The sequence below is a fragment of the Neomonachus schauinslandi genome, chromosome 12 (assembly GCF_002201575.2).
Source record: "Neomonachus schauinslandi chromosome 12, ASM220157v2, whole genome shotgun sequence".
NCBI classification, from domain to species: domain Eukaryota; kingdom Metazoa; phylum Chordata; class Mammalia; order Carnivora; family Phocidae; genus Neomonachus; species Neomonachus schauinslandi.
Genome location: NC_058414.1, coordinates 64863390 through 64878907, shown reverse-complemented (window position 1 = coordinate 64878907; position 15518 = coordinate 64863390). Strand labels below are relative to the sequence as shown.

The 15518-nt window shown below is 52.0% G+C and overlaps 2 protein-coding genes across 3 annotated transcripts in view; both read right to left on the bottom strand.

Moving 5' to 3' along the window:
• Positions 1-1986, bottom strand: part of LOC110588895 — a 44742-nt gene extending 42756 nt beyond the window's left edge. The window contains exon 1 of the mRNA XM_021699286.1: positions 1168-1986. Coding sequence (XP_021554961.1) covers positions 1168-1410 — 243 coding nt within the window. The 5' untranslated portion in view covers positions 1411-1986. The remainder of the gene's footprint in view (positions 1-1167) is intronic.
• EEPD1 (endonuclease/exonuclease/phosphatase family domain containing 1) overlaps positions 1976-15518 on the bottom strand; it is a 108827-nt gene continuing 95284 nt past the window's right edge. For both annotated transcript variants that reach the window (XM_044919907.1, XM_044919906.1), the window contains 5 exons: positions 14893-15003; positions 11294-11428; positions 8785-8923; positions 4330-4524; positions 1976-2905 (listed from right to left, as the gene is read on the bottom strand). In XM_044919907.1, coding sequence (XP_044775842.1) covers positions 2706-2905; positions 4330-4524; positions 8785-8923; positions 11294-11428; positions 14893-15003 — 780 coding nt within the window. In that variant the 3' untranslated portion in view covers positions 1976-2705. The remainder of the gene's footprint in view (positions 2906-4329; positions 4525-8784; positions 8924-11293; positions 11429-14892; positions 15004-15518) is intronic.

Here is a 15518-nt window from a genome sequence, read left to right as displayed (position 1 = left end):
AATGTGCCATCTGCGGATGGAGCTGGGGATGGGGTGGAGGAAAGTCTGGAGAAGGGGAGGGATTAGAAACAATCCAAGTGGGGGGGAGCAGATAAAGTCCATGCAATGGATGATGGTTTGGCAATAACAAGAAAGGAGCTGTCAGGCCATGAAGAGACACAGAGGAACTTTAAACGCAGGTTGCTAAGAGAAGCCAAGCTGAAAAGGCTACAGACTGACTGACTGCAACTATATGGCCTTCTAGAAAAGACAAAACTAGGGAGAGAGTAGAAAGACCAGTGGTTGCCAGGGGGAGGAGGAGGGATGAATAGGCAGAGCACAGAGGATTTTTAGATGAGAGAAAAGTGGATATAGGTCTTTATACATCTGTTGAAACCCATGGAATGTACAAAGAGTGAACCCTAAAGTAAACCGTGGACTTCAGCTAATAATAATGTACCAATACTGGTTCATCAGTGGTAGCAAATACACCACACTACTGTTAACAACAGGGGAAACTCTACAGCGGAGTATGGGACCGCTGGGCTCTTGCTCTGGTTTGCTACAAACCTAAAACCACTCTTAAAAATAAAATCTATTAATTAAAGATGGCAAAAACAAGAAAAAAGCAAAACAAAACAAAACCCAAGCCAAAACCATCCCCCCAAAAGCAAAAACCAAGAAGACTGGGGCTAGAACAACAGCTGCCCCCTGCAGACAGTCTCCCCTCTGCAGACAGACAGGCTCCCCCCTGCAGACAGACAGGCTTCCCCCTGCAGACAGACAGGCTCCCCCCTGCAGACAGGCCTCCCAAGCAATGCCTTAAATATTAGGAGCCAAAACCAGGACCCACTCTGTGTTTGAGATGTGGGGGCTGCGTTCCGCTCCCCCACCCCTCCTCAAACACCATGACCTTCATTAAGGTCATTTAATTGGATTTCTTTTCCCTTCCCCTCACTTAAGCCTGTTCTTTCCTTAGTTTGGGGGCAAAAGCCAATCTGGCGCAGCTGGCTGGTGAATGCTGGTGAAGTTTGCGCTTTAGATTGAGGCACCGAGAAAGGTCCGCTCTGTTGGGAAGCACCCTTTCCTCCCTGCCACGCCTTTTCCTTCTAACGCGAGTGCTTTTGGTCCAGGCTCATTCGTGCCTGCAACGGCACAGTCTGAGCCCAGGGGAGAGGCGCTACTCACCCTCCCACTGGAGATGGTCCCTCGGAGCGGCACGGCTGATGCCCAGGCACCCTCAGGGCGCCCGGAGGACTTCCCTCCTGGGCCCACGATCAGTGATGCTCCTTGGAGCTGGGTGGTCCAAAAGATGGTCTTTGGCGGAAAAGAGGCCTCTTTCACTGCATCTGGCCCCAGCCCCAAGCCACTGGGTTCACACTGTGCGGTGACAACAGTTTCTGGGTACTGGCCACACCAGGTTTTCAGCATGGAGGGAGGAATAAACCCTCAGCTTCCATGGTGACCTGGAATAACTCATAATCTAGGCTCATGATTCACACAGTCACTATCAGTGTCGCTACTTTCACGGCATTGGTGTTGGCAAGTACAGAATGGACACGTGGGCATGGGCTTTTGGGCTGGGTTTGGATCCCATCTATTTACTTACCGGTTATATGACCTGCAGGAGGTTAAGCGCTCTAAGCCTTGGTTTCTTTGGCTGTAAAATGGGTGTTATAATCTGGTCTCACAGGAGACCTAAGGGAGAACCATGCCAGCTAAGGGAGGGGGTACCTAGTGGCCGTTAGCATGGGCATGTCCCCCTGCCCACCCCCAGCCCCCACAAAAATGAACCCTCTTTCAATACTCCCAGGCTTAGCTTCCTGTAGATGCAGAATCAACAGATAGTGCTCAGAATCACCATAGGGCGGCTCCGGGCTAGGAATCGGATTGAAAATTAAAGTGGGTGGGGAGGGAGGGAGGAAGAAGGATCATTCTCAGAGAATTCTAGCCCAGCACCAGGGAACCTATGCTGAATGTCCAGGGGCACAAATGGTGCTCGAGGTACAAGACAGTCTAGCAAAGGGGTCAGAAAATGAAGAACAGGCTGGGAGGGAGAAGGTCATAGAAAGATTTTCTGGTGACCTCAGGGGATTGACAGGGGTGTGAGAGGCATCTCTGCGAAGTGGGGGGTGTAAAGGAGCAGGCTCCCTGGATCACAGCCTCACAGAGGCACTGGAAGCGGGCACAGAACACCCGCAGCTCAGGAACCCACCCCCGGGACGCTCACCGCAACCAGGCAGGTTCATGTCTGTTTATTTTTTCAAAACAAAACTAAAAGTCACCACTCAAAATATTTGAGAAGAGTGCTCAGCTCAATCACAGTTAAAAGCTTTATGCAATCTGCTGCCAGAGCATCATGGACCGGTGGTCAGAAACAAGCGCTTCTGGCATGGCTCAGACCCGGCCTGGCGGCCTAAGACCGCCCTCTCTTGCCCCATCAGCCCCATTATGGTTCTGTGCATGCCGCCACCCAGGGGCAGCAACTGGCCCGCGTCTGCGGAGGTGGACGGCATCCCCGGATTACAAGACATCTCGGTTCCCCACTGTGCTTCTGAGGGTCCAAGAACATCCACAAAGAAGGCAGGCAGGTTGAGGCCCAGGGGCTAGTGTTGTCTGGCTGAAAACCAAAACCGCAGTTCTGGCTCTGCATCTTCACCTAGAAGGGTGAACTCCCTCGCCTGGGGCCCTCCAGGCTCAGAGCGGGAGAGACAGACTGGGCACCATCATCGCTCGTGCTTAATGTGGGCTTCACTTCGCTCCAAGGGGACCCCGTTGCCGTTCCGAGGGCCTTCCTTCTTGTTCCAATCCTTTTCGGCGTACAACTCGGCCAGCACGGGGCAGTGCTCAGAAGCCACTCCGCCCCAGGACCAGTTATCTGGAATCCAAGGGTTCGTGAGGCCTTCTCTCACTACGGCCCAGTGACCTGGAGGGAGAGGGAAGAGAGACCCAGCTATCAGGCCTGGGGCCGGGGCGGGCCACGGCTGGCGGGTGGAGGCCTCTGCTGCAGCTCTGCTGTAGCCAGGATGCCCTGACCATACCCCTCAGATACCCAGCCTGCCAGGGCAAACGCCAGCAGCAAGGATACATATCTGATGCAGGGTCAAATGTCTCTCAAAGATGTGATAGCTCATTGTGGATTTGATTTGCATTTCCTGATGATGAGTGATGCTGAGTGTCTTTTCACGTACACGTTGACATTTTTTCCAAAGACGACGTACAAATTGCCTATTCAGTTCTTTTGCTCCTCCCTGAACCTGAGTTTCTAGAACTTCACAGCAAGGGGACCGACGAAATGACTTCTAACTTCCTTTTGGAAGGAAGTGTTCTCTTCTGATGCGAGCATGCCCCTCCTGGCACCCTGGGCCGGCTGGGGCCGCCCTCTGGCCAGCTGTGCCTTTCAGCAAACTGCAGCTCACCTAGTTGGATGATCGTCCCTCCCCCTGGGACCCACTTCCTTCCTCCTTCAGACCCGTACCTGACACAGTCCAACAGGAAAGCAGCACCCAGAGAGAGAGGTGCAAGAAGCTGGTGACATAGTCTGGACTGGAAATTCTGCTGAGGATCTCAGGCCTGGCTGCCCATGTGGCGCTCCCAGGTCAACTCCAGAACTGATACTTTCACACGTTGTCAAAGTCTCACTGAAGTATAATATGGATAACATGTTGGGCCTTAGCAAAGCAGCCAGGCAGGATTGAGAACCACGGTTCCCGTCGCTCATTAAAAGACATTACCTGTCACTGTCCTATTTCTAATTGTTTCCTGACCCAAAGTCTGCTCGGCAGCTTACTGGTTTGGGGGTGGCAGGGACTGCATCGTAGCACTGAGATTACCCACTGCACCCTGGTCCTCATGTGCTCCAGGCAAAGCACGCAGAGCATCCTGGGAGGATGCTCAGGATGCTCTGAGAGGTGTCTGCTCATCCTCAACGGCAGCTTCTCGGGGCACCGACAGTGGGTCAGGAAACCACAAGCCACAACACAGCGCCTGGATGTGACGAGGCTTGAGGAATGCTTGCTAAATGACTAAGTGTCCTTAAAATTAGAGTAAGCTATCGGTTCATCTCAGAATCGGTACTCTACTGGCCTAGAACCAGGTTTGCCCCTGCTGAAGATCAGTGAATGCTTTTTAATAATTTTTCACAGCCCCCCTTCCCTCTTAAGAGTGGCTCTGTTTGAATGCTAGTTACAGAGGTGCCTAAACCATATATGATCCTGTAAATGCCCACAGAGGAGCTAAGAGAACTCCCGACCAGAGTTATCAAACCAAAGGATCTGGCACTATCAGTTTGGACAAGTCTCTCTTATTCCATTTCTGAACAGGAGAAAGACTGAGGGACCTCTGCTTTACCTGTGAAAACCTTCTTTAAGCTTTTACTGATCCAGATATTGTCCAGAGACTTTGAGCCTTGGGGATTCTTGGTGCTGATGTTGGTGAAGGTGTGCACAGGGACCAGGTGGTAGAATTTTTCTTTCCTCAAGATATCATAGTCACTGCTGTCAGGACCCTGGCCAAAATCCCCTAAAAAAATCATGTCTTTTTCTCCTGCAGGAGGAAGAAAGAAGAATCAGGCATTTAAAAGGTGGAGGGAGGTAAACCCAATATTGATCACAGCCCACAAATTGGGATCTCGAGTCTCTGATTGGACTCCCCAGGGTCAGGAATGCATCTGGTTCTCATTCTTCCAATTTTTCTAAATACCTCATGCAACAAAAAAACAAAAAAAACCCCCAACATACCACAAGACTCTAAGAGTAGGTTAGTAACATATTTGGAAAAGGGGAGCTATGTGACGCAGAGATCACTCCTATTCCAGCCATGTGCTCCGAATCTCATGGAAGGAAAAGCCTGAGGGTCTCACCTGGCTATTTAATAAGAGCTTGACAAACATTCATTGGGCACAGTGGGGAAAACCGTGCATAGATACAAGATGGTGGCCATCTACATGTCAAGGAGAGAGGCCTCAGGAGAAACCACCCCTGCCCACACCTTGTTCTCAGACTTCCAGCCCCCAGGACTGTGAGAAAATAAATTTCTATTGTCTAAGCCACCCAGACTGTTGTATTTTGTTATGGCGGCCCTAACTGACTAATACAGGGCCAGAGTGAAAAGGTTTTCTCTTTAAAGTATTTCCAACATTTCTACCATTGTTTGATGTACACTAGAGTAAGTGGAGTCATCAAAAAGTATTTCCCAGACGGAGCAGACATTCTGAGAGGACAGTGGACCCCAGCTAGGCTCTGGGATTCCCATCGTCTCTGCTTAACCATCACTTCCAGTCTCCAGGTTCCCTCAAGGGAGCCACATTATTGTGGGGAGCAGTGCTCCCATCCTAACTTGCAAGGGAGGCTTTGAGGAAAGCAGTTCATGAATGAGAGCCAAACATATCTGAGACACTCAGCAAATCATTTTCCTGGACACGAATAGGTTTCAGCAATAATAGCTAGAGGCAAAGAAATCTGACGTGAAATGACATAAGCCACCAGCAGAGGGCACTCGTGCCCTGCAGAGGTCACCCCCACCGCTAGAGGCCGGGGGGGGGGGGGGGGGGGACAAAAGGGGACGGGATGGAAGACTCCTGTGGCCCCACTGTGTGGCCTACAGAGATGTAATGGTACCTCTACGCTCTATCTCAACAACCTTGGTGGCCACAGCAGGGCAAGCTCACGCTGTCTTGCGAAATCAGTGCCGACCTCAACAGGAAAAGAAGACGAGAACAACTCCTACCTGACCAGTGCTAATGCCCATCCACGAGCCCTCACCTGGTATTGGGCCCTCTCCACAGGTAAGGAGCTAAGTCTCTGAGAGGCTGAATGGCTTGCTCCAAATCACCAGGCCAGCCCTCAAGTCCAGTGCTCTTCACAAAGAGCTAGAGCGGAAGAGCCACGAGGACATGGGTGGCTGTTCTTCACAAAGTCCCACATGCCTGGAACAGGGCCTGCTGCATGGCAGACACTCGATAAACACGTATGCAATGAATGGATGAATGAGGCACAAGGAAAATGCCAGAATTAAGATGTACTTTTTGAAAGGAAAGAAGAGAATGATGCTATATTTATTAAATAACAAGAAAAACTGAACGTTATTAGAAAAGAAGCAGAAGGTTCCCACATAATGAGAGAAGTTTTCATTGGGAGGCAGACCTGAAAAAGTAGCCAGGCAGGATTGAGAACCACGGTTCTCAGAATTGGCCAAAAAAGCCAATTCTGAAACTAAGAGAGATGCTGGTGTCAAAGGTCAACGAACCCAGCTCTCTGTGTAACTTCAAGAATGAAAATAACAGCTCTCTTTCTGAATGGGCACATCCAGGTCTCCTACCACTCATCTGCTTTCTGTTAAATTGGTCTCGCTGAGGACATCAACATGGTCCTTGCCTCTGAGAATCCACAGGTGCGCAGAGAACTGAACTCTCCTGGAAAGCCATGTGCCTGGGGTGGGCTCCTTAGTTCCCAGGAATAAGGGGAGAATGCTTGGGGCAGATTTCCTCAGATAGTCCCCAGATTTGCAGAATGCCAGCAACAACAGCAGAAGCTGGTCCCCACTGAGGGATGGTCCAACCCAGATGCCAGGCATTACTACGCATGGTGTTTCACTCTAGTGGAGTTCACAGAGTGAGTCCTGGGGGTGGGGGTGGGGCGGGGAGAGGGTCTGAAAGAAGAACACTCCATCAGAGGACTGGCCATACACTCATGTCAACCCAGACACACATTCCAGACAAAGGCAGAAAGTCCCAGAGTTTGCTAATCAAATCGCTTCTGTTTGCTCTGATAGAGAGGCTGTGGAATAAAAAGCTTAGTCTTTGTTTTAGCTCCACCACCTCTGCTAATAATCGATTTGCCTCTGCACCTTGGGCAGGCTGGAATGCTTCCTGAATCCTTGGGTCTGCGTGTCACCTATTAACTCGATATTTGTTATAAGCACAAGGACGCAGGGAACATGAGTCACCGTCCATACCAGGACAAGTCAATGTGAGCCAGGCTGGGGGTCAATAGTCCCCTTGGCAACTTGGTTCAATAACCTGCTCACTCTCTGGGTGTCAGAAAAAAAAGTGAGAAGTTACCAGAGAAGTTATGAACCAGCATTTTCCCTTTCTGCTTCCGTGTACGGACAAGGAAGAGCTTGAGGCAGAGAACAATAGAAACGTCCAGAGATGTTAAAGGCTATCAGGTCATCCTTTTTAATAGGTTAGAAACTAACTGTGGGTGAACAATTTCCCACAAAGATGCTTCTTGGATGGAGTATCTCACCTTTCTTTTTTTGTTTAAGCCCCAAAACTCCTAAGTGAAGTAGAACGCTGGTCACAGCACATCCTGGTTCAAAATATAAGTTGTCTATCAATGTCCAGAGCAGCATTACTCACAACAGCCAGAAGACCATGAGTGGATAAACAAAATGCGATGGAGACAGACAGTGGAATAAATAGTATTTGGCCTGAAAAAGGAAGGAAACTCTGACACAGACTACACTGTGGATGAACCATAAAGACCTAATGTAAGCGAAGTAAGCCAGCAGCAAAAGGACAAATACCGCACAATTCCACCTAGCGGAGGTCCCTGGAGTAGTCGAATTCATAGAGCCAGGAAGGAGAAGGGTGGTCGTGGGGGTGCTGGGGAAGGGGACAGCGGGGAGTTCATGCTGAATGGGCACAGAGTTTCAGTTTGGAAAAATGAAAACGCTCTGCAGACGGATGGCATGGTGGTAAGACCATGTAAATGTATTTAACGCCACTGAACCATACCCTTAAAAATGGTCAAGATGGTAAATGTCACGTCATGTATACTTTGCTGCAACCAAAACACCTTTTTAAGATGTAAATTTATAATGTGACCAAATTATTTTTATAGCTGGATGCTCATGAATCACCCATGGGAGGGGCTCATCTAACATGCAAAAGACTTAGAAAACGAGAGAATTTTGGTGAGCATGGAAGAGAATTGCAGGCCTCCAGCTGGAAACCCTCACCTAGAGAAGGGCAGGGCTCTGAATAACCAAGCCAAGCTGACAAGAGCCCAGTTGTCAGAGCAGCGGCAACTTTTCCTTCCAGTAAACCCCGCACACGAGAACTTTCTGTAACGCTGGGGCAGAGCCTGGACCCAGAGACCTGACTCCCTCCTGAAGCTCTGCTCTTCTCAGTGTTCTGGTATTTTCTGAGTCAGGTCCTGTCTGCCGAGCCCCTACTATGTGCCTGGTTTGTCCACAGACAGTCACCAAGCCCACCGGGCACCCCTGGGAGGTGAACATCAGCCACCCCCCAACCAGATGGGCTTCAAGCCGTGTGCGGGCTCGCCTGAGGTCCTACAGCTACTGAAGGAGCCAAGACGAACATCCAGATTTCCTGAGGGTGCCGGGGCTCCTTCAGGGCGACCTGCATCCCACCAGGGAGAAAAAGCCTACTTGTGCTCATCAGGACTTTCCCAGTCCCCTGTCACCCACGGTCTTGCTCTCACAAGATGAGCACGTGCAAATCTGCAGGTGGTACGACCACAGCGGCAGCTGAACCAGGAGGACGGGCCACGAAGGAAGGTGTCATCACTCCCCCCGCCCCCCACCCCCGCCAAATCCTTTCCATCAAAGAGAGGCTAGAGAGCCCCAAAGCCAGTATCACGGGACGTGCATGGTAGGCCTGCTGAGACAAAGACGTCACCACACACGGGGGTGGCGGTCCTCTGCACCCTCAGTATGCACCGCTGCTGACAGCTGGGTCAGCCTAAGGGATCGGAGAGATGCTTAGACGGAGCAACCCCATGCCTGCCCTCCAGAATCTGGGAGCTATCAGCCCAGCCACGGAGAAAGAGCATTTCCTACCTTTCAGGGTTTCCTGCAAGGTCTGTACAAAGCCAGCCAAGCGGTGGCTGTCACTGTGATTCCTGCTTGGATTCTCGCCCCCTGGGAGGGTCAGGGCCGCCAGGTGAAGGTTCACAAGGGTCAAGTCATTACTTCCCACCTGAGGCAAGAGGAAACAAAGCAACAGGGACAGGCTTAGATGTTCATATTTCCTGTATTTGTTACTTCCGACTTACAAGTAGCTTCTTGCACGACGTTGACAACAGTGAACACAAACCAGGCTGGCCCACACGCCAAGAGCTAACGCAAGGTGGTTCAGGCTTAGATTTTTTCCTGAGGCACCTGAGGGACCGAAACTTATCCTGTTCTATGCGTCCACCCCCCTACATCACATCCCCTACTCCAACTTAGAGTCTGGAAAACCAGGCACATCTGGAAATGTCACGTTCCGGCTTTGGTTTTTTTCCTTTTAAGCAACGACAAGGGAGGAGGTGGTGGTGGCGGTTCTAGCAGCTGGTCATTAACCAAGACTGGGTTCTCCCCCTCTAGGGCCAGCCTGGGATCCCTCTGCCAGGACGCCCTTCTGGGACCCACTTCCTTCCCCCCCCCCACCCACCCCCTCTGCTTTTTCCCTCCAGAGACCGCTCTGCTCTGATGTTCACTTTCACCAGATTTCAAATGTGTCAAACGCGGAAGCTGGCTGCACCTCGGCAGCACAGACTATGCCCAGTCCTGCGCCCCCAGGGTGCGCGCCTCGGCGGGCAGGTGCCCCCCCCACCGCCCAGGGCGCGCGCCTCGGCGGGCAGGTGCCCCCCCTAAGGGTGCGTGCCGCGGCAGGCAGGCGCCCCCCACCACCGCCCAGGGTGCGCGCCTCGGCGGGCAGGTGCCCCCCCCACCGCCCAGGGTGAGCGCCTCAGCGGGCAGGTGCCCCCCCACAGGGTGTGTGCCGCGTGGGCAGGTACAGGAACATGGGAACATGCAGTCAGAGCTGGTGTGAGCACGGCAGCATTGCTCAGCTGCTCGGGGTTTGGCAATCCTGCCCTTCTGTTTGTCATGGTAACAAACACTAAACACTGCCAAGGAGGAAGGGGGTGCAGGGGGAGCCCCCAGGAAGTGGAGGCTGCCAGTTTCATCTTACATATGTGACCCCAGTTTGCCCACCACCACCCAGCCTGGAGAGCTCTCTGCAGCCCTGGCTCTGACCACAGAGGAACCACCGTGAGGCCACAGGCAGGGAAACCCGGCCGGGGGGCGGGGGGGCGGGGGGGTGGTGCTGGAGACAAGCCCCATCTCCATACCATACCAACTGCCAGCCTAGAATGGGACGTGAAGGATAGGAGGCTGAACTCCTGTCTAGGCCCTTTAAAGGATCTGGGCCAACAACTGATGAGACGTAGCATTTTCTCATTGGCCACTAAAAACAGCCAGCCTGTGAGAGACACTGGTTGGTCTGGCTATGGCCTCGTCAGGTCAGAGCAAGCATCACCACCCAGTGTGGTGTTAGGAGGATCTAAAGAGGATAAGTGGCTGATTTTACACATCAGTCTCCTAAGCACACCCTGCAGACACCCCTAGGGGTGGGCGCGCACACAGAACCTCAGCAACTTTGCAGCCTAGGGGCACGAGCTTGGGCTAGACTCCAACCAGAGCCAACACAGCTCCCAAAACAGGGGCCGCCCCAGCCAGGGGCCGCCAGAGACCATGCTGTGGCTTGAGGTAACTCTCAGGCTCCAGAACTGCTCTGGAGCACACAGAAGGGTGGTCCTCAAACACGCAGCAGGTGGCTTGCTAGGCTCTGTGGCAAGGGCCCACCCCCGCCCGCCCTGTGATTTCACAGGTAAGTGCCAGGGGGATCAGGTCAATTGAGTGCCGCCTGGGTGATCCGGTGGCTGCTGGCTTCTTTTTCCTCCTTGTGCCTAGCTTCTGAGTGTTCGCTGTTCAGAACACTCCCCAGGGACAGCCAGGGGAGGGCTCATCTGGAGAGGTCAGGGGTGGGGTTGCCCTGACCCCACAGCCCAGAAGCTCCTCTTGAATCCCCTCCAAACCCAATGGCCCCTTGAGGGTCAGCCCCTTCGCCCTCATAAGGAGAAGGGGGTCTCCAGACAAGCTCTGCTGTCCTCTAGTCCAGTGATTTCCAAATGTCAGAGGGATGAAGAGGCCCTAAAGGGGTCTTTGAAAAAATGGGCAGTCCTGGGCCCTAGCCCAGAAATTCCGTGTGTTTGGGGTGAAACCCAGGAATCCCTGATTTTAAGAAAATCTCCCCAGGTAATTCTGATGTGTGTTAGGTTTGGGAACCAGCCACCTGCTCTCCTTCCTGCCCAGACGCCAGAGTCATCAGAGCTAGAGTCCCCCAGAATCCTCCTCATTCCTGCCCTGGACAGGTTCATCAGTCAAGGGAACCCCGAGAGTACATGCTGACGTGACCCTGGGAGAGAGTAGATGAGGCTGCTCTGGATCACAGTTCAGAAAGGGACTCCCCCCCACCCCGACCCCATTTTAGAAGTAGACCTTCACAGCAACACAACAGTACCTTGAACCGCGCAAGGTACAGGCTGGGCCCCATCGGCTTCCCGTGCCCATTACCAGGCGAATTTTCCTGCGAGGTGGCGTCTCTCAGCTCTACCCCAGCCGCAGCATCCCACAGGAATCCAGAGAACCCGGCCCCCTGCAGGAGAGGAGGAGGCATCAGTTTGGAGACCAGTCTGTTTTGTGGCAGGGCTCAGCCCCAAGCTGGTGGGAAGAGGCAGGAGAAGCCAGGAAGAGACAAGGGGGGCTCTGCACTGGGTCCTGAGATCACATGCACAGGGCCTGTTTCTGAAACACAAGCATACCCCAAAAGCCACAGTGTGTTCCTCCTTGCCTCCCGCCCCAAATTTCCCATGTTGCCGATTTCAGGGTTTTAGGCGCAGCTAGGGTGCTTGGGCTCTTATCTTCTGGGGAGTGAAGTGAGGGGAAGCCCCGACTAAGCACAGAGTTATCTTTTTAATCATCACATCCCATGAGATAGACACTCACAGCCATGTCCACCAGGCAGGGACTCAGCTGCTCAGAGAGGTTAAGTAACTTCCCTCGAATCCCACAGCTGGTAAACAGCGATGTTGAGAATCAAACAGAAGACTGCAAAGGGCTGGCTTTGCTTACTGGTTAGTTGTAGCTTACAACCACCAGTATCTAGTGCCTAGTGAATCCTCCATATATATTTGCTGGATGGATGGAGGTCAGTGCTGACAGTCCCCACTGTTTAGAACCAGCCAAGGGCACTCTGCAGGTGGACAGGGCCCACAGAGGGGCCTCCAGCCCGGGGACAGGGGCCTGTGAGGGCCAGTGGGTGTTGGCAGAAGTGTCCTGAGGTCTGGTGCTAACCTCTGCCAGCTCTGGCTGCAGCTCTGGGCCACTCTGAATCTGCCTGCTTCTCGCTGCTGTCCCTTCTGGAAGGAGGAAAAGCTTCCTCTCCCCACTCTATCCCAGCATCTGGAGGCTCCGCTGCCGGGGATCAGCAGGAGGATCTGTAGGCATCGCTGGAAGGGCCAGCAACACATATTGCTAAAGGAGAGGAAGGGACTCTGTGCAACCTAAGTGGCCTGTGCTGAGTCCCAGCATCCGCACAGGTCCCAGCCCCATGCCTTGCTGGGCTCAGCACCTCCACTAGACCAACTGGTGGTGAGGAGGAGGGAAGGAATGAACAGGGAACCGTGTTCTGCATGCTGTGCACTTTGAGATTTATAATCACAGGCCTGCCCGCCCCTGGAGAGAGCCCCAATTTAAGACCTGGAAGACCTGGATCTCAGGGCCACCTGTGTCATTCTGCCATGGGATCACAGAGCCCTCCATTTTTCTAAATGTGTTTCCTCGGGGATCAAGTGACGGAAGTGGGATTTGCCCTTTCCACTTGGAGGGTCATCTTCCCATTTACTGTTTCTCAAGCAGAGGTGCCAGAGTAACCTTCCTGGTGTACCGTGCAGGTGGTCAGCTCTGCTTAAAAACCTTCCGTGGCTCCCCAGTGCGCACTAGCCACTGCCCAAGGGGCCCCCTAGGTAGGCACCTGCCTGTTCAGGCTGCCCTTCGCACCTGCTCACCGGTGTGCCCAGCAGCACCGGGCGCTTCTGGGAGCCTCTCCCGATCCCCTGGACCCAGGCGGCCCCTGGCTCTGGAAGAACTGTCCCACCTCCACGCGGGGCAGCCGGAGATCCGGGTGTTAATGCCAAAGCGCCACCTGGGCTCGGGCCTGACCCCACCGTGGGGCCGCTAGAGGACGGGCAAGTCGTTTTGTCATACAGAGCTCGGTTTTCTCATCTACAGACGCCCCTCTGGCTGTGGGGCGAGGACTGGAGACCTGAGCAGAGGCTGCCACTTGCCCACAGTTGTCCAGGGAAGAGATGGGACGTGTGTGACTCACAGACACAATTTGCTAAACAGCATTTAAAAGCACTTTAGCTTATGTGTCCATATTTAAAAGTCAGGAAATTTCACATTAAAATCTAGGTATTTACATCTTTTGAGAGCCCGGGAGATTTGTCCACACGAGGCCCACCAGCCTCCATGGCAACAAGGGTGTGATGAGCCAACTGCAGCCTGAGACAGGTATATGGACTTCCAGTCGGCACAGCCTGGCCAGCCTGCCGCCTCACGCGGGCCCTGGTCTGTGTTCGGTTAATGGGGCAGGTCAGTGCACGTGATCTTTGTAAATCCTACAGCAACCCAGTGATTGACTGAAGGAAGGGGAGAGTGCTCCCATTTTAGAGATGAAGGAACTGAGGCTGAAAAGTTGAAGTGGCTTGAACCTGGGTCTCCCTGCAACTGCACACTATCTTCCAACGGCCTTGCCACCCCAACCTGGAGTAGGGGTTCCTGCCTCGTGCCTCCAACAGGCTGTGAGCTCCCGAGGGAGGGGCTCCATCAGCTCGGGATAGATTCTTGCCCTGGGCTTGCAAGGACTAAGAACAAGGCAGGGCTGGGTTCCTGGGTCTGTTTTTCTCACAGATGTGTATCTGCATGTGGCACAGGGTCTGGCACGTGGTAACCTTTCTGATGATTTCTCAGTGGATAAACAGTGTTAAATGGACTACGAGAGCCTAGTGAACCTACATATGTATAAAATGCTTTTTTTTTTTTTTAAGAAGGCGAGGTGGTATTATTTCTATATGGACTGAGAAGGGACAGCCATGGGCTACAGAGGTGAAGACTAGGTATGTCCCAATCTGGCTAAATTTCCAGCCTGTGGGGAAATGGACATTGGCTGTCACCTATAGTAACCGTTTACACTCCAGAACATAAAACCCAGAGAAATCAGATTTACATCACATTTTTAAGTAGTAGCTTTAAAAAGAGAGCTTATTGTCCATAAATGACTGGATACTTTTAATCCAGTATATATTTATAATTTAAAAGTCTCACATCTCACTATCACTCACATAAACACTATTCCTGTTTATAAACGTGTTAGGTACACTAGAGAAAAAAATACAGCATGTGCATTTATAGAAAAACCATGTAATGACAGTTGGACTCATGATGAACTATTGGAAGTCTATTTTAAAATCTAAAACCCCACTAATATCCAGCATTCCAAGTGAATAAAAATCAGTCGTGAATAGATCTGTAAGAGTGAAACGTACCCCTTCAGCAATTTGCCCACAGCCACAAGGTATATACCAATGAAAGAACATTCAAAATGAAAATCTGTTCAAAATGTCCACAGAACATTTCCATGCACACAATCTTTACCACTGAAAGCCAATGCTTCGTGTATGAATTAAGCAAATCTGAAGTTTTCAGTCAATGAACAATGGGCTCTCCACAAACTTGGCAGAGGATGGAACTGTGGAGACGGGATTAAGAAGACAAAGGACAGAAATACCCCATTTGCAGCCTTGGCTCCAGACAGGATTTCTCCTCTCCTCCCAACACCCTAAACTCCCATTTCCGTCTGGGCAGCGGTCCATTCCCGAGCTAAACGTGAAACAGGAACCAGGGCATTTTGAAATGAATGGCAAGGAGCTAAGAAATGTGCAGAAACACAGAATTGCATCAAGGATGTTGGCAAAGTAAATTTGTAAATGCCTGTGATTAGGGAAAAAGGAGGTTGCAATAAGATGCAGATAAAATCCAGGTTTTGCAGATGGAGGGTACCTTCTGGAGCTGAGTGGAGGGCATCTCAGCAACAACGGCCTTCCAGCATCCCCGGGGCCCCTTCCACTTGCGGATGTTGGGCAGGATAGGCTGGTTTAGCTCCGTACAGAACTGCAAAGACAGAGCACAAGTCAGTGTGTGTTCCTGCCTAAAGCACCTGCGGCCAGTGGCAGCCGGAGGGGCCAAGAAGTGCCTGAACCGGACTCATCGGCCTTTTTCAGAGACTTGTCGGACTTTCTCTGTGTTCTTAGGGTTTGTGAAGACCCAGAGAACTCAAAAGCCCCACAAATTAAAAAGCAAACTATCCATAAAACACACAATTATCACCCCGGGGTGGGGGGGCTCTCAGTTAATAGAAATCAATTCTTTTTGTAGCACTCTAGTACAAATAGCTCAAAATGAGTTGTCGGAATCCTTCTTATCCTTGTAAACCCAGTGGTTTCAAGGTCCTGGGGAGCGGGGGGAGGGGGTGGTCCAGATGGGTATCAAATGGGGAGGAAGGAAGAGGAATTCATGGTATCTTTTCTCCCTGGAGCCTAGCTTAAAGGTGGCAACACGGACCCCCAGCTTCACCCTCAACTACTGCACTGTTCACTTTGATGCTCTTCGGAGAAGGAAGCCGTATG